General features: G+C 47.9%; 1 protein-coding gene across 2 annotated transcripts in view; it reads left to right on the top strand.

Moving 5' to 3' along the window:
* The window catches only part of RWDD1 (RWD domain containing 1), a 34,259-nt gene extending 31,123 nt beyond the window's left edge, over window positions 1-3,136 (top strand). For both annotated transcript variants that reach the window (XM_029596453.1, XM_029596454.1), the window contains exons 6-7: window positions 780-842; window positions 2,835-3,136. In XM_029596453.1, coding sequence (XP_029452313.1) covers window positions 780-842; window positions 2,835-2,944 — 173 coding nt within the window. In that variant the 3' untranslated portion in view covers window positions 2,945-3,136. The remainder of the gene's footprint in view (window positions 1-779; window positions 843-2,834) is intronic.
* The last annotated feature ends 15,021 nt before the right edge of the window (window positions 3,137-18,157 follow it).

The raw sequence follows: 18,157 nt of genomic DNA, 5'->3' as shown, positions 1-18,157 counted from the left end.
TCCAGGTTGACTGTTGCAATAGTCGTTACACTATATAACCCTCACTTTAGACTCCCCACACGTAATACTGATTCACCCTGCTTGCACCAGAGAAAGCAAGTTTGCTTACTTGTAAATGTGATTCTCTACAGAATGGGATTAATTCGCCATTCTTAATACCCACCTGCCTCCATAGAGACTGAAATAACTCACTAAAGCTTTTGCTCTAGAAGAGACAGAGTAGCTCACAAGGCAGCACACATGCTCAGTAAGACTTTTTTTTTTTACTGAGCTTTGAGTGATTGGGTCCATGTCAGAACTACCAGATGATAACACCTATATGCATAGTGGCTCATTCATTCTGCTGTCTATGGAGAAGTCTGTATTCAGATAAAACAACTTGCTGCCTCAGCTTTCTGAAAAGGTTTCCATCAAAGCAGCAGTTGTGGAAAGGGATATAAGCATATGCTGTGGAAGCCACGAGCATGGAAACTGAGAAGTTGCATGTGCGATTTTGGTCGTACTCAATATGCTGGTGCATGGATGCATTTAATCTGGGAATAGATTGTTTTCTCAGCAGTGCAAAAGACATGTTCCCAAGTATGTGATATTAGAATCTCTTGTGTTTCCTCTGTGCTTATAGGCTGTAGAATCTATCACAGCGGGCAGAATCCTCAGATATATATACAAGAGTCAGACTAACATGCATAACGGAACTGGTATATAGTTACAGTTTCTGTTAGTTATTGTATATGTGTAATGATTGCATATTTTAATAAGAAATATTTCAATTCTTCTAGGGAAGCAGCTGTTTGAAAGAGATCATAATCTGGATACATCTGATATTAAGTTCCTTGAAGAAGGTAAACGGTTCTATATGTTTGGTAACGTCCGAGTCAGTTGCTGGATTGTTTTGTTGACTGCCTTTACTGATGCTGGCATCGCTGTAGAGCAGAAGAATAATGTTGCTGGGTGCTTCTGATGCATGCAACACTTTAGGGAAGGGAATAACTTGGATGTTGCTCACTTTTATGCAGTACCATCCATGGCCATATCGGGATTTAAAAGCAAGGAGTGCATCTCCTCAGTGCAGGTCATTTGAAGAATACTTGGTGAAAGTATGCTTGAGCAGCACTCTGGGTACTGCTGAATATTACTTGATAATCAGGCTCCCAAATTCTTTGTGTGCAGTGAAACTTCAGTAAATTGACGGTTTAATTTTTTTTTTTTTATTTTCATTTGATGCCTGAATCCCAGATGTTCAGTAACCCACAAAATGAAGACAGTGCATGCAAATATACCTCGTGTATCTTCATTGTCGATATCCTGAAAACCAGACTTGTTTGTAGTATTCCAAATATATCGAGGAAACAAGTCTCAGCCTTCACCTGTTTGGAAAGCTCACTCTTTCATGTGAAATCCCTTGTTGACAGAACTGTGATTTCCTCAAACCCCTCTTCCCCCCCCACCCCTCTTGAATATAGTGATGTGATATTCTACTTTTTGGGAGGAGAGGGGGGGAAATTAAAGCAAAGTGCATTTTTTCAAACACCTGCAGAAAGTGTACTACCCCCCAGTCCAGAGGTGGAATGTCAGTCTACTAGGCATGGGGGTGTAGTTAAAGCTATAAAACTGCTAAGATAACCATGCACACAACTCAAACGTGCTATGTACTTACTGCCCCTGTGTAGTACAGATCAGTTTTCTTCTGAATGGCCACCAGAGGTCACTGCTACTGCACTTTTGATATGGCTCTCATCTGGCAGTCCTTTAATGTGGCACTATTATATATTGATTTGACAATTTAAAAAAGTGTAAACTTCTAGCTCTCCTAGCCAAGCTGAAGTGGTTAATGTTAATCTAGAGGTTACTTCAGTAGTTGTAATTCTGGGTGTTGATACTGTATCAGCATCATTCATTTGAAAATTTTTTCTTCATAATGCCACAAAGCGGACCTAAATGAAAACACTGTGCAACCCTACAACTAGTGGTAGTTTAAAAAAAAAAAAAGGATTACTTCCAGGGTAGAAAATTCTCTCTCAAAGCCAGTGGAGCAAGCTACCCCAGCACATCCTGTGCCCCCCGTTCCTCTACATGTTCTGACAGGGCTGTCCCCATAAGGTGCTTGTTTTTTTAGCATCATAGTTTATATTTTTTTCCATATCATGGACACTAGGGCAATTCATGATGCTTTTGTGGATTTTTCTGTTATGCCACTCATGTTTCCTCCTGACAGGGACATGGAGAGCCAATGAAGGAGGATTTTTTTTCCACCATTGGACGTCTGTGAGTCCTCTGGAGAAAGAGGGAGATTGGCATAATGGAAATTGTTTAATGATTTTTGGACTGGCTGCAAGCTCATTTCACAAAGAATATAAGACATCCTACAGATGATGATCTTTGGTCAGATCCTAAACAGTAACTGCAGGAGAAAAGCTTGCTATCTGTTGGGTTTTAGGAATTCAAAGGGGCATGGTATAAACACTATGGGGCGGATTTTAAATGCCCTGCGCGCCTATTTTGCATAGGCCGCCAGCACGCGCAGAGTCCCGGGACACGCGTATGTCCCGGGGCTTTCTAAAAGGGCCGTGTGTTGCTACAAGCACCCCCGTCTCCAATGTTTTGTAAGTGGGTCCCAATATTTGTGCTAATAGTTTTGCTTTCTTCCCAAATTTTTTATTAAAGGAATTGTGTGGTTTAGTTCAGCGAGATTCCCCTCCTGTATGGCCTTTTCAGTGCTGGCCTGCTGTCTCCTAGTGCTTCTGTATTGACCAACATGGCAATGACAAGCGGAGACCTTCTATTACCTGCTTAATAAGAGTTTGCTTTTGTTGCTTTTTTTCTGTACCTTGCAGCTGGAAACAGCGTAGAAGTGGATGAATCTTTGTTCCAGGAGATGGACGACTTGGAATTGGAAGATGATGATGACCCAGATTACAATCCTGTGAATTTAGATAGTGATTAAACATAATTCCTGGACCTGGTCCTTATATTTAGAGAGGCAGAGGAGTCACAGCATCTGTGACTTTATCTAGCATGCAATTATTGATATTTTTTTTTCTTTCTTTTTTTTTTTTTTTAATATTCAGGAGAATATGCTTCTGACAAATTTACATCGCATTGTCTCTAAATAAATTTGCTTTAAAATTCAAATGCATTAGGATGTGTTTTTGCTGTACTTTTTTCAGCAGCTGAATAATATGCCAATTTTTCTTCATGGTTTGAGGAACTAGGTATCACATATAAATGTTAGGTAAGCAGATGAGAATGCTTCCATTCAAATATTTGGATAGCCTCATTGAGGGATCTGCTCTACTTATATTGGGAAATATAGAAATATGGTGCTATTCCTGAAGGATCAGGCCTAGGCACCGAGGGCATCGATGGCGGCACTGAGTGAGGACAATGAGGCCTTGATGGTGGAAAAAGCACCGATGGAAGCGGTGACATTGACAGGCGAGTCGGCGGCAGGACACCAGATGGCAGAAAAAGACTGTAATGGTCCATCTAGTCTGCCCATCCCAATTAATTTATAATTCCCATCTCTCCCTTACAGATGTTATCTCATGCTTTCTTAAATTCAGTTCCTGAACATATCCAGATCAGTCCAGACCAGTGGGTTGTGTATCCCTACCAGCAGATGGAGTCAGAGAGCAAAACCTTTGGGCACTGCTATATATACAAGAGTGCCTCCTGCAGTCCCTCAGTATTTCTCTGACTCCAGCAGATGGTAGAGGTGGACTCCTGCTGTCTTAGTTAATTTTTCAGTGTAGTTAGAGAATTTTTTTTTGTTTTGATCTCGTTTGCTTCCTGAGGTGTTAGGCACCTTTGTGGGCCATTCCTCAGTGGAAGCTGGGGGGTTGGACACCCCTGCCTGTTTCGCCCGCTCCGACTCGGGGTGTGAAGGCCAGGGACTCCTGGTTTACTCACCCCCAAAGCTGCTCCCTCGACCCCTGCATTTGGCTGGCTCCATAAAGTTAGTTTAAAAAAAAAATCTAGTTAAAGAAAAAACAGAGCGGATCGGCGTCTTCTGAGGTAAGGAGTCTGCGCCAGGACAAGCAGGATGGTAGTCCTCACATATGGATGACATCAGGATGGAGCCCAATCATGGAACACTTTTGTCAAAGTTTCTAGAACTTTGGCACCTACTGGGCATGCCCAGCATGGCACTAACCCTGCATCCAGCAGGGGTCCCCCTTCAGTCTCTTTTTTTTTTTTCTGCACAGCAGTAGCCACGAGGGTTAAAGAGCTCTAGATTCCTGACAGGAATTTTCCTCATGGAACTTTTTCAAAAATTCAAAGAAATTTTATCCTATCCAGGGTCCCCCTATCAATTCCGTAGTCCGCGGTCATAAGGTAAGGCTTTACCCTCATTTGCGGTCTATTCCCATCGAGTTTTCCCTTCGGGACCTACCAGCCATCGATCGCACCACTGCTAAATTTTTGTTGAAGCCATGGTGTCGGGTTTTCGTCTGTGCCCCAATTGTCCTCAGACAATGTCCATCACAGACCCTCATAGGGTTTGTGTATTGTGTTTGGGGTAGGACCATGATGTCTTAACTTGCACCAAATGTGCCCAAATGACACCAAAGGGCTGCAAGGCCTGCTCAGAGAAGATGGAATTCCCTTTTCAAGCAAAGCCACAGACGCCATCGAGCGCTTCGACATAGTCTGAGCCGATGAACATCGAGAAAAGCGTTGACACAGTCATTGGAAGGCTCAGTCCGCTGATCCAGGCAAGCCCGCGGCGTCGACAGAGCCACCGAGTAAGAAATCCCATCCAGAGAAGGCCCCATCCTCCTCTGCGACTGGGTCACCGAGGCGTTCCCCCACCTTCACTGGTGCAGGGAGCTGCAACTCCACTTTCACCGGTGGACCCTCCAGCTACGCCAGTGCTGCCGTCAGGCTTCTGCGAGGAATTCCGCTCCTGGGCAGGCTGGATGCATTGATCAGTGCCCTTCCACCGATGGAACTGAGGACGCCGGTATGTCCCATGCCTTCCCCTCCGATTCCTTTGTCATCGGAGGATGTAGAAGCACAGAGGCTGCCGACTCGCCTGTCGATGTCACCGGTTCCATCAGTGCTTTTTCCGCCATCGATGCCTCATTGTCCTCACTCAGTGCCATCATCGATGCCCTTTGTGCCTCCATCGATGCCGTTGCTGCCTAGGCCTGATCCTTCAGGAATACCACCATTTCTTCCCTCTGGAGATCCCATGGGAGCCGTGATCAACCTTACAATCCTTGGACCGATGATTCTTACCAGGATACTGATGACCTGCCTTCAGAACCATCTCCCCCTGAGGAGAGAAGTTGTTCTCCTCCAGAGGATCTGTTCTTTATTAATTTTATAAAGGAAATGTCTGAAGCCATACCATTCCATTTCAGACAGAAGAGGACTCCAGGCACAAAATGCTGGAAGTACTCCAGTTTGTTGATGCACCCAAGGAGATCATGTCCATACATATTCATGAAGTCCTCCTTGAACTACTGAAGAGGAATTGGGAACATCCAGGCTCTGTACCACCGGTGAACCGGAAAACAGATGCCACCTACCTGGTGCAATCAGCCCCTGGGTTTCAGAAACCACAGCTGGCCCACCATTCTGTGGTTGTGGAGTCGGCCCAGAAGATGGCACGTCATTCTAAGCCTCATTCCTCCATACCTCCGGGGAAAGAACAGGTTCTTGGATGCATTTGGCTGACATGTTTTCCATGGCTAAATGCTTATTTCTCACATTTCAGCCTATATGACTCAGTATAACAGCCTATATGACTTAGTATAACAGGGACCTATTTAAAAAGATCCAGGATTTCTCTGCCAGACCAACTTCAGGATCAACTAAGTGCCCTTGCTCAGAAGGCACTAGATGCTGGCAAGCATGAGGTCCGCGCTGCATATGATATTTTTGACACTGCCTCTAGGGTGTCCGCAGCGGGGATTAGTGCACGGAGGAGGGCCTGGTTTAAAGTCCTCCGACCTAAGACCAGAAGTACAGGACCTGTTAGCTGACCTGCCCTGTGCTGGTGATAATCTCTTCGGGGACAAAATCCAGAAATCATAGCGCAGCTGAAGGACCACCATGAGATGCTACGTCAGCTTTCCTCTGTGCCGTCTGAATTCTCATCCACCTCCAAGTGAGCATTTAGACGAGACTCTAAGCGGCTGGCTTACAAGCCAAGAAGATATTATCCTGCCACATGGGGTTGCCCCTCTAGGCCTTACCAAAAGGATCAGTCCAGACAATCCCGACCTCAGAAGACCCAGCCAGCCCCCCAACTGGGCCCAGCGTCAGGATTTTGACTCCTCACTGGAGAGCATCTGCCGCCATCCTCTACCATCCGTACCTGTAGGCGGTGAATTGTGCCACTTTACCAACCTATGGCACATGATCACTACAGATCAATGGGTACTAGCTGTAATGACTCAAGGTTACCACCTCAACTTCCTAACTGTTCTGGCGGACTCCCCACCTCGGCTGACTTGGGGATCATCCTACCACTCCCCTCTTCTAGAGGAGGAAATGTCAACCCTCCTAAAATCCCGAGCGATAGAACTAGTTCCCCTCTCCCAACAGGGGCACGGGTTCTATGCCCGGTATTTCCTCATCCCAAAAAAGTCAGGGGGCATTTGTCCAATCCTAGACCTACGAGCTTTAAACAAGTATCTGCAAAAGGAAAGGTTCAGGATGGTAACCTTGGGCTCTCTACTTCCTCTTCTACAAAGAGAAGATTGGCTTTGCTCTCTTGATCTCCAAGATGCATACACACACATCTCTATCATCTCATTGCAGATTTCTTCAGTTCTTGGTCGGGCCCCGGCCCTTCCAGTACAGAGTACTGCCATTCGGCCTAGCGTCTGCACCTCAAGTCTTCACCTAGTGCCTAGTAGTGGTCGCAGCCTACCTCAGGGGTCAAGGTGTCCGTGTCTACCCTTATCTCGACGATTGGTTGATAAGGGCTCCAACTCAGAAGGACGCACTGGCCTCCTTTCATCTGACTCTCCATACTCTGCTGTCCCTGGGGTTTCTGATCAGCTATCCCAAGTCAAGCTAGTACCATCTCAAACCCTATCCTTCATAGGGGCCGACCTGGACACCGTAAGGGCGAAAGCCTTCCTCCCTTGGGATTGGGCCCACTCTATCGTGTCCCTGGCGCATTACCTCCAGGCTCAAGACTGCTTAACACCTTGGCATTTCCTCACTCTGCTGAGTCACATGGCATCCTCTGTGCATGTCTCTCCAATGGCACGCCTAGCCATGAGAGTGATGCAGTGGACCCTGAAATCCCAGTGGACTCAGGCTTATCAACCTATGTCCAGCATTGTCCACGTTACCAAGCAGCTCCGCCTATCGCTGGCCTGGTGGATGCAACACTCCAATCTCCTCCAAGGCCTTCCCTTTCAGGATCCAGAACCTCAAATTACACGGACGATGGATGCCTCCAACCTAGAGTGGGGTGCTCATGTCGATGACCTGCAGACTCAAGGAACTTGGTCTCCAGAGGAAGTCAAACATCAGATAAATTTCCTGGAGCTTCGGGCAATCAGATATGCCCTCAGGGTTTTTCAGGATTGCCTCTCAAACAAGGCCATCCTGATTCAAACAGACAACCAAGTTACGATGTGGAACCTCAACTAACAAGGTGGGGAACGGGCTCCTACCTTCTGTGTCGGGGAAGCTGCACAGATATGGGCGTGGGCCCTTTCCTACTCAATGTACCTCAGAGCGACCTACTTGGGCATGGAGAATGTTCTAGCAGACAAGTTGAGTCGAACCTTCCATCCGTACGAGTGGTCTCTCAACCCCACGGTAGCAGACACAATCTTCCAATGTTGAGGTTATCCACATAGACCTCTTTGCGTCCATCCACAACCACAAAATTCAGAACTTCTGCTCACTCACTCGCAGCCGCCACTCACAGCCGAGGGATGCTTTCACCCTTTCATGGTCCAGCGGTCTCCTCTACACGTACCCTCCACTTCCACTCATCTCGACTCTCGTGAAGTTACAGAGGGACAAGGGCTTAATGATTCTTATAGCCCCTCACTGGCCGTGCCAGGTCTGGTTTCCAATCCTCCAGGACCTATCAGTACGCCGGCGCATACCGCTGGGGGAGGATCTGTTTCTGATAACTCAGAACGACGGGTGCCTATGCCACCCCAATCTCCAGGCCCTGTCCCTGATGGCCTGGATGTTGAAAGGTTAATACTCCAACCCCTTAACCTTTCGGAGTCTGTATCCCGAGTCCTGGTAGCTTCATGTAAGCCTTCCACAAGACTATCTTACCATTCTAAATGGAAGAGGTTTACGGTGTGGTGCACTTCCATGTCCATAGACCCCCTTCACTTGTTCGGCGAAGTTCCTGGACTATCTCTGGCACCTGTCAGTCAGGCCTGAAAACGTCCTCTATCAGGGTGCATGTCAGTGCGGTAGCCGTGTTCCACAACGGCGTGAGAGATGTCTATTTCGACACAACCCTTAGTAGCATGCTTCATGAGAGGCTTGCTCCACCTAAAACCTCCACTGCACCCTCCGGCCCCTGCTTGGGACCTTAACGTGGTTTTGGGACGGCTCATGAAACCTCCGTTTGTGCCTATCCACTCCTATGATCTCCACTATCTCACGTGGAAAGTAATCTTTCTTCTCGCTGTCACATCCGCTCGCAGAGTTAGTGAGTTGCAGACGTTAGTCACCTACTCGCCTTACACAAGTTTACATGACAGGGTAGTGTTCCGCACCAACCCTAAATTTTTACCAAAGGTAGTATCGGAATTTCATCTTAATCCATCATCCTACCTACTTTCTTTCCCAGGCCCCATTCAAACCCAGGAGAACAGGCTCTACATTCCCTGGACTGTAAACATGCCCTAGCCCTCTATCTAGAGCGCACGTCAGCCCACAGGAAGTCCTCTCAATTGTTTTTCTTTCAATACCATCAGATTGGGACATCCAGTGGGAAAAAAGATCCTCTCCTCCTGGTTGGTGGACTGTATCTCCTTTTGCTACAAGACCGTGTGAAAGCACACTCTATCACTGCCATGGCGACATCAGTGGCGCATCTCCGTTCGGTGCTGCTTACTGGTATCTGTAAGGCTGCTACCTGTAGCTCTCTCCATACATTCGCAGCCCATAATTGCTTAGATAAGGCTTGCAGGCAAGATTCCATCTTTGGCCAGTCTGTTCTATGCAACTTATTTTCAGTTTAACTTCCCAACATCCTTCCAGCGACCCATTCAAGAATTTCAGGATGCCCTCCCACTCAAAACCACCCCGTTGTGCCTGTTGCACGTCTTTGGGTGCATTTGGTGCATTGCTCGGGCATCCTCAGCTCGCTATTCACCCATATGTGAGGACTACCATCCAGCTTGTCCTGTGAGAGAGCAGAGTTGCTTACCCATAACAGGTGTTCTCACAGGACAGCAGGATGTTAGTCCTCACGAAACCCGCCCGCCACCCTGCAGAGTTGGGTTCATTCTCTGTTTATTATTTTATTTTTCGCACTTACTTAATACTATACACAAGACTGAAGGGGGACCTCTGCTGGATGCAGGGTTAGTGCCATGCTGGGCATGCCCAATAGGTGCCAGTCAAAGTTCTAGAAACTTTGACAAAAATGTTCTGTAATTGGGCTCCATCCTGATGTTAACCTTAGGTGAGGACTAACATCCTGCTGTCCTGTAAGAACACCTGTTACAGGTAAACAACTCTGCTATCGGCAGCCGGTCGGGGAGCGTGTCAGTCTTGGTTTTTCTTTCCCTCGGCTCCCGGGGTTCCAGGTTGTTTGTGGAGGGAGGGGGGTAAGTTTGCCGTGTTCGGGCTGGGATTTCAGCACCCGCCGCGATCGACAGTGCGGCTGCTGCGTCAGAGGCCTCTCTGAGTTGTTCCCGCACCGCTGGCAGTGCGCGCGTCTGACTGGCTTAGGCCTATTCCCCCCCCCCCCCCCGCAGTTTTCAGACCGCGTGGCTACGCGGCCCTGCATGGCTCATTGTTCTAAATTGGCAGCCTGCCGCGCGTGTGGAGCTCGTGGGCAGGCATTAGACTCGGCATCTCTTTGCTCTGCCTGCTCCTCCAGTATGGAAGGCGCGGTGGGGGTGCATCATACCGCAGATTGCCGGAAGAAGATTCCCCTCCCGTTTTGGCCCCCATGGGGGAGGATGCTTTATTGGGGGCTGGGGAACTGGCACAACAGGACCCCCCACGGAGGGGGGGGGCAGACCCGGAGGAGTTTTCTCTGGAGTTTATTTTGCTGTTTATATCAAACCTTCCTAGCCTGGAAGCAAGCATCGCTTAAAAGACTCAGGTAATCGGTGGACCCCTCTGAACCTCCTTTGAAGCAGCGACGGTCCGCAGACTCGCAGCAGCGGGCGGTGGACCGACCTTGCCCGGTGAATGACATTCCCCGGGGACCTCAAGAAACAGGTCTTGGTTTTGGATCAGCGCCAGCCCCTGGTTTGGGGTCATGACCAGCGCCGGCCCCAGGTGCAGACCCGAACCCGAATCCTGATCTGAGGGACACTGATCAGGATGACCCGGATGGGGACGACTTCCGGCCTGTGGAAGAAGATGATCCCAGCGTTGTCCGCCTTTTCAAGTGAGACGAGCTGCAGCCCCTTATTCCCCAGGTATTAAAGGTCCTGGGCCTTAAGGTCTTCCAGGAGGAATCCGATAATGAGGTGGTTAATCCAGTCCTTAATGGGATATGGGGTCTGACAACCTCATTCCCTCTGCCTAAGAAAGTCCATAAGCTCGTGACCCGCGAGTGGGACGCTCTGGATGCGGGGCTGAAGGTCGGTAGGGCTATGGCGAAGCTCTATCTGCTGTCGAAGGATGTTTTGGATCTGCTGAAGATTCCAAAGGTGGACGCGGCGGTCTCTGCTATCACGAAGAAGACCTCGATACCTGTAGCTGGATCTGCCACTTTAAAAGACATGCAAGACCGCAAACTGGAGATCCAGTAGAAGCTGGTCTTTGGGGTAGCCGCTTTGAGCCTTCAAGCGGCAGTCTGTGCTAGCCTTATGCAGAGTGCGTGCCTGTGCTGGGTTTAAGAAGCTGGTTCCAGTGCCGGGGACAGCGGCGGTGGTGCACTGCAGGCCACCCGCTTGGAAGCGGGTATTGCATATGGAGTGGATGCGCTTTACGATCTCATGCGGACCTCGGCATGAACCATGGTGTCCATGGTGGCAGCACGTCGACTGCTCTCATTGCAGAATTGGGCAACAGACCTGTGCTCAAAATCCCAGCTTTGTAACCTTCCCTTCAAGGGCAAGCTCCTGTTCGGGGAGTCCAAGGGCAATAGGTTGCCAGAAAATAGAAGATCTTCCAAGAAAGTTTTTCCCCCTCGGGCTCGCTTTCAGGATTCTCACTGTTTTCGGACCGGCAGATATTCCATGCTGTCTGGTCCTAAGCAGTCTCCAGGACGCCAGCAGTCCTTTTGCGGTGGTCGCTGCTCCAGTAGGGACTCTGGACACCTCAGTGCGGATAGCAGTAAGCCCGCCCAATGAAGCCACGAGCACCCATTCCGTCGTCAAATCTGTCAGAGGCAGATTATCCAGCTTTTACACGAAATGGGAAAGGATTACCTCAGACCGCTGGTTATTCGAGGTGCTCAGAGACTGCTATGCTCTGGAGTTCTCGCTTCCGGTTCGGGAGGTGTTCGTGGAGTCCTGCGTGACCTCCCGCAGCAAGCGTGAGGTGGTTCTGGAAACCCTGCAACGGTTACTCTAGCTCAGAGCCATTGTCCCAGTTCCGGAAGCACAGCAGGGATGGGGGCGGTGCTCCATTTACTTTGTGGTTCCCAAAAAGGAGGGCACGTTTCGTCCCATCCTCTATCTGCAGAAGGTCAACCGTTGTCTTCGGGTCCCTTGTTTTCGTATGGAAACCCTGAGGAAGGTAATGGCTGCGGTGCGAAAAGGGGAGTTTCTAGCGTCCCTGGACCTCACGAAGGCCTATCTTCATATACCAATCCGGCTGAGTCACCAGAGGTTTCTGCGCTTCAAGGGCTTGGGGCAACACTTCAATTTCGAGCCCTCCCATTTGGTCTCACAACAGCTCCTCGGATTTTCAACAAGGTGATTGATGGTGGTGATAGCTGCCTTTCTTCTCAAGGAGGGGATTTTAGTCCATCCTTACCTGGACGACTGGTTAATTCGCGCAAAGTCACGGAAGGACTGCGAAAGATCTGTCCGCATGGTGATGTTCACCTTACAGTCGCTCGGGTGGGTCATCAGTTTGCAGAAAAGTCACTTGGAACCCACCCAGGAGCTGGTTTTCTTGGGAGCGCAATTCGATACCTTGCGCGGCAAGGTGTTTCTGGCGGAGGATCGACTGACAAAGTTACAAGGCCAGATCCATGCCCTGCTGCTGAGGAAGAATCCCACCATATGGCATCATCTGCAAGTCCTGGGATCCATGGCTTCCACCTTGAATTTGGTTCTATGGTCGTTCGCTCACGACCATTACAGCGTGCGCGATGTCATGATGGAGTCCGGTGTCGGAACAATTCCACCTTCCAATGCCGCTGCTTCCAGAGTCAGTCTGTCGTGGTGGCTATCGCGTGACAATCTGGCCAGGGGGTGGGCTTGGACCCTCCGAATTGGCTGATAATCTCCACCGATGCCAGCCTGTCCGGTTGGGGAGCAGTGTGTGCAGACAAGTCTGCCCAAGGTCGCCGAAGGAAGGATCCTGGTCCATCAATCAACTCAAGACAAGAGCTGTTCGATTTGCCCTTCAAGCATAATGGTACAGGTGTTCTCCGACAACGTGACAACAGTGGCTTACATCAACCGGCAAGGCGGGACAAGAAGTCCCACGGTGGCACTCGAGACGCGACTTCTGTTCACCTGGGGCGGAGCGTCATCTCGGGGGAATTGCTGCTTCCCATGTCGCAGGAGTGGAGAAAGTGCAGGCAGACTTCCTCAGTAGGCAGCAACTCGATCCAGGAGAGTAGGAGCTGTCCCTCGAAGCGTGGAACCTCATTTGCGCCAGGTGGGACGTTCCTCAATTAGATCTGATGGCAACAAGGGCATATTCGAAGACAGAACGCTTCTTCAGCCGTCGGCGAGAGCAGGGCTCTGTGGATCTTAACGTGCTGGTGTGCCCTTGGCCCACGGGAATTCTTCTTTATGCCTTCCCTCCCTAGCCCCTCATAGGGCGGCTTCTCCATCGCATAGAACTCCATCCATCCAGAATCAGTTAGCCTTTTTGTAATCTAGATTTTCATGTTTTAATATTGCTATTACTACAATTTAACATTTTAAAAGCACTACTAGGTGTACACACTACACAGTGCTTTAAAATTAAAATGCATTGACTGTCCCTGCTCCCTGGAGCTTGCAATCTAGTTAAACACAAGATCATTTTCTAGTAATCAATTATTACAGTAAAGCATGTTTAATTTGAGAGGGCTAAGATAAGTGTGGAAGCACTCTTGCCCCCCCTCCCCCATTTATGCCCATTCTCGTTTAATAGTAAAAAAATATTTTGGTTGGGGAGAATCCTGGTGTTTTTCATTGTTCCAAAGTATTATCTAGCATGTTTGAACCTGCATTATTGCTAAGTGACCACTAGATGCCTCTTGGTGTTATATTGGATCCACAGGATGTGGTTTCTAGAATATTTTAATGCCTCTGAGGTTAAGGGGTTTGGTGAGATTGTCTTCCTTGACAGTAATGGGAAGACATGATTGGTGGGAAGGACTCCCAGGAAAGTATAAATTCTGGGTCAAATTGGCAGGAGTTGCCCTTTCTAGGTTGAAGTTTGGGAAGAGAGGCCTCTAGGCTGTAGGGTCCTGGGGTAGCCGGCCCAGGGACACCTCCAGTGAGGAGTGGGACTTGCCCCCCTGCAAGGCCCACTCCAACTGAGGGCTCTTCACAAGGGAAAAGATCCAGGGCTGAGAAGTAGAGTTTACCACCCAGGCAGGGTGGTGCTAGTGGCGCCTGAGTGGCTGCGTTGCCTGTGGATCACGGATCTGGTTCGCATGGCTCTAGTCTAGAGGGTCCCTTGCAGCTTGCTCATCTGCTTCGTCAGGGACCCATTTTTCGGAATGGGAGGATCACTTCTCTCTCATGGCTTGGCTTTTGAGAGGCGACGATTACACTTGAAGGGTTATTTCGAACAGGTCATTTCCACTCTCCTTCAGGCGCGACATCCAGCCACATCTATGGCCTATGTTAGAGTCTGGAAGCTGTTTGAGATGTTGTGTCGCCAGCATTCCTCCGATCCATTAGCAGTGGATGTCCCACGGGTTCTGGACTTTCTGCAGCAGGGGCTCGCTAAGGGTTTAGCGTTCAATTCCCTTCAAGTGCAAGTTGCGGCTCTGGGTGCCTTGCAGGGAAAGGTTAATGGAGGTTCTCTGGCTACTCATCCAGATATTGCTTGTTTTCTCAAGGGGGTTAAACATCTCCATCCTTCCATCCGCCCTTTGAGTCCGGATTGGAGTTTGAATCTAGTGCTGCGTGTGCTTTGCGGAGCCCCTTTTGAGCCTCTCTGCAGGGCTTCGCTGAAAGATCTGACCTTAAAGATGGTGTTTTTGGTGGCCATTTGTTCGGCTCGCCGGATCTCCGAATTGCAGGCGCTGTCGTGTCACAAACTCTTTCTTTGAATTTATGACAATAGGGTTTCATTGCGCATGGTTCAGTCTTTCATTCCCAAAGTGGTCTTGGCCTTTCACGTCAATCAGATGGTGGAGCTTCCGGGGTTCCCGCAGTGGTCTTAGGACTCCACTCAGGACCAGGACCTTCATCTTTTGGATGTGCATCGCACCTTGTTGCGCTATTTGGAGGTTATCAATGACTTCCGACGTTCAGATCATTTGTTCATCCTTTTTGGGGGACCAAAGACGGGGAAAAGGGCGTCTAAGGTGACCATCTCTCGTTGGATTAAGGAAGCTATCTGCTCGTCATACATAGCCCGAGCTCGACAAGTGCCTTTGGGTCTCAGAGCTCATTCCACCCGGGCCCAGGCTATGTCCTGGGTGGAGTGTCAGCTCCTGTTGCCGCAGGAAATCTGTAGGGCGGCGGTGTGGTTCTCACTACACACTTTCACTAAACATTTATAGTCTGGACGTTCAAGCAACTGGGGAGTCGTCCTTTGGTAAGAGTGTTCTGTGTGCGGGTCTTTCAGGTGCCCGCCCAGTATAAGGGTGGCTTGGGTACATCCCACTGATCTGGGTATGTTCAGGAAATGAAAATTGGTTCTTACCTGCTAATTTTCGTCCAGAGGCCCACCCTTTTCTTCAGATACCGAAAGACTGCCTTTTGATTTTTGCTGTGTTATTCAGGGAGCTCCTTGTTTGCAGATAATCTCGATGAAGCAGTTTCATAAAGTTGGTTATATTTTGTTCATTGGGGCGAGGAGGTTGTAGGTTTGTTTAGGTTTCAAACTCTCTCGCCCGTTACTTCCGTTAATGTGGGCATGGGTATAGGCCAATACTGAGGGACTGCAGGTGGCACTCTCGTATATATAGCAGTGCCCAAAGCTTTTGCTCTCTGACTCCATCTGCTGGTAGGGATACACAACCCACTGGTCTGGACTGATCTGTGGTATTACAGGAACAAAAATTAGCAGGTAAGAACCAATTTTCATGTACTGTTTTTGTCTCCACCATGTCCATGCTGTTCCATGCATCCACCACTCTGAAGAAATATTTCAACATTATTCCTGAGTCCCTTTCACCCTTATCCCATGACCCCTTGATCTAGAGTCTTCTTTCCATTGAAAGAGGCTTGCTTCCTGTGCACGGAAACATCTAAGATATTTAAATGTTGCTATCATATCTCACCTTTCCTCTAAGGTGTATATACTTAGATCTTTAAGTCTGTCCTCATATGCTTCAGAACGAAGACCACTGATCAGTTTAGTAGCCTGAGGTAAATAAGTGTGTGCTCTTTATGATGGAGCTGGGAATACATAACTTACTTAATGTGAGTCCTTTGTAGGATTTAGGGCATTGTATTTTCACAGAGATATTATCAAAGTATGTCATGAGCCTAAAGAAAGGGACGCTGGAGTCTGCACATTACAAATAGCATGCCATGCAGTAGGGCCTTTACAGGCATGTAAAAGTAGTCCACAAAGCAAACTAAGAATGCTAAAATTGTCTACTGATGATCTTTCATTTACATAGGCTGAGGAGCAATCTGATCCGCGAACAATTTTTTTTTTTTAACCTGTTTCTTGAGGTTGACTTGCAGAGCTTGATTCAGTGACTAAAGGTTCGTCATAGAGGAGGAAGTGTTCAGATGCTAATACCCTTTGAAGTCGGGACAGGCATATTCCTCTCTAGGACATCCCTTTCCTGCTCCTTTCTCCAGCTATATTCTCACACTGCTATTTGAAGGTCCTCACTGACACAGAAGACAGATGGTAAACATCTACCCATGTTAGTTTCCTGCTCTCCTAAATTTAGGCTTGCTGTTTATATGCCTGCAGTCAACACTAAGCCTCCCACGTTACTGCCCCCTTTTATGTTCCTAAATTTAGGTGCTATGTGGGTAGACATTTTGTAGTTGAATGAGCTTTCTATTCCCCTTTCCTACTAATTTCAGGAAGAGTAAATCCCAACTTCATATGCCCAGATCCTTCTCACCCTCTATTTTGTTTATTTTGCCCTTCATCCTTGGCTTTCTCCCTCTTCCTCTTCAGCTCTCTCTCCCTTCACTCTTCCGTTTCCTGTCATTCACCCTTGTGCTGTTCTTCTCTCTGCTGCTCCCCCTCTTTTTTTTTTTTTTTTTTTTTTTTGCTATCTTTCACTCTTTGCACTCGCTGCCCTATCCTTTACATCAGTGCTTCTCAACCCAGTCCTTGGGACACAACTAACCAGTCCGGTTTTCAGGATGTCCACATGAATATGTAGGAGAGAGAGCGCCACATGCAGTGCAGACAGATCTATCTTGTGCATACTCAGTGAGGATATCCTGACCAACTGACTGGCTTAGTGTGTCCTGAGGACTGGGTTGAGAAGTACTGCCTAACTTCTTAACTTTCTCCCTCCCCTGTGTTGTGTTCTCATTGCCTTGTTCCTCCCTTCACTATCTCGCCCTTGCTTGGCATTATTTCTTTTTTTTTTTTTTCCTTCTGGTGTTATTTATTTAGCAGGACCCTACACTGCCACTGTACAAAATTGCAAGCCAGGAGGTGGAAGGAGGCACTATTTTGAGCACAGCTGCCTCCTCAACACCTTTATAGTGCTACTCAGTGTATGCAGCGCTATATGAAAAACATAAAGACAGTACCTGCTTAGTAGAGATTGCAATCTAATCAAGACAAACAGGACTTCCAACACAATTGGAACCTGCTGAGGCTATGATGCCACCAGACTTCTCTTGCACTTACCTACATTTTATATTCCACCCAACTCAACCTACTCATTGCAATGACAAACTGTGATGGGGATGGGGGCGGCAACAGCTAACAGCTCTCCTGGGAATCCTACAAACTAAGGCCCCTAAGTCTGTGGCACAATGAATAGCTCTCCCTCCCCCAATGACTTGTGAGTGCCGCCACCATTGCATCCCTAGAGAGCAGGAGACATGATCCACAAATCAGTATTAGGTCACCTGATGGTACTACATACACAGCGCTGCCATTGAACCGCAGGACCGGTTGCTGCGGTCTCGTTTTCCTTGCTTTGGGTTTGTTGTAAGCCTTCATTTGTTGAATCAGAGAATAAAAGCAGTGCTCATGTACTTTGTTAGGAACATGCAACTACATTTGCTATGTTAAGAATGTTTTTCAATGCATGGTTCATTTATAAATTATAATCTAGCTACAAATTATATACCATAAGATGTCAGAACCAGTTAGCCATTTTGTAATCTACATTTTTATGTTTTAATATTGCTATTACTACAATTTAATATTTTAAAACCTCTACTAGGTGTACACAGTGCTTTAAAATTCAAATGCATTTAAGACTGTCCCTGCTCCCTGGAGCTTACAATCTAGTTAAACACAAAATAATTTTCTAGTAATCAATTATTACAGTAAAGCATGTTTAATTTGAAAGAGCTAAGATAAGTGTGGAAGCACTCCTCCCCCCAGTTATGCCCATTCTTGTTTAATAGTAAAATATATTTTGGGTGGGGAGAATCCTGGGGGTTTTTTTTTTTCATTGTTCAAAGTATTATCTAACATGTTTTGAACCTGCAGTATTGCTAAGTGACTACTAGATGCCTTTTGG

Source organism: Rhinatrema bivittatum, chromosome 3 (assembly GCF_901001135.1).
Source record: "Rhinatrema bivittatum chromosome 3, aRhiBiv1.1, whole genome shotgun sequence".
NCBI classification, from domain to species: Eukaryota; Metazoa; Chordata; class Amphibia; order Gymnophiona; family Rhinatrematidae; genus Rhinatrema; species Rhinatrema bivittatum.
The sequence above is the reverse complement of the archived record's forward strand: the minus strand, read 5'-3'. Positions and strand labels throughout refer to the sequence as shown.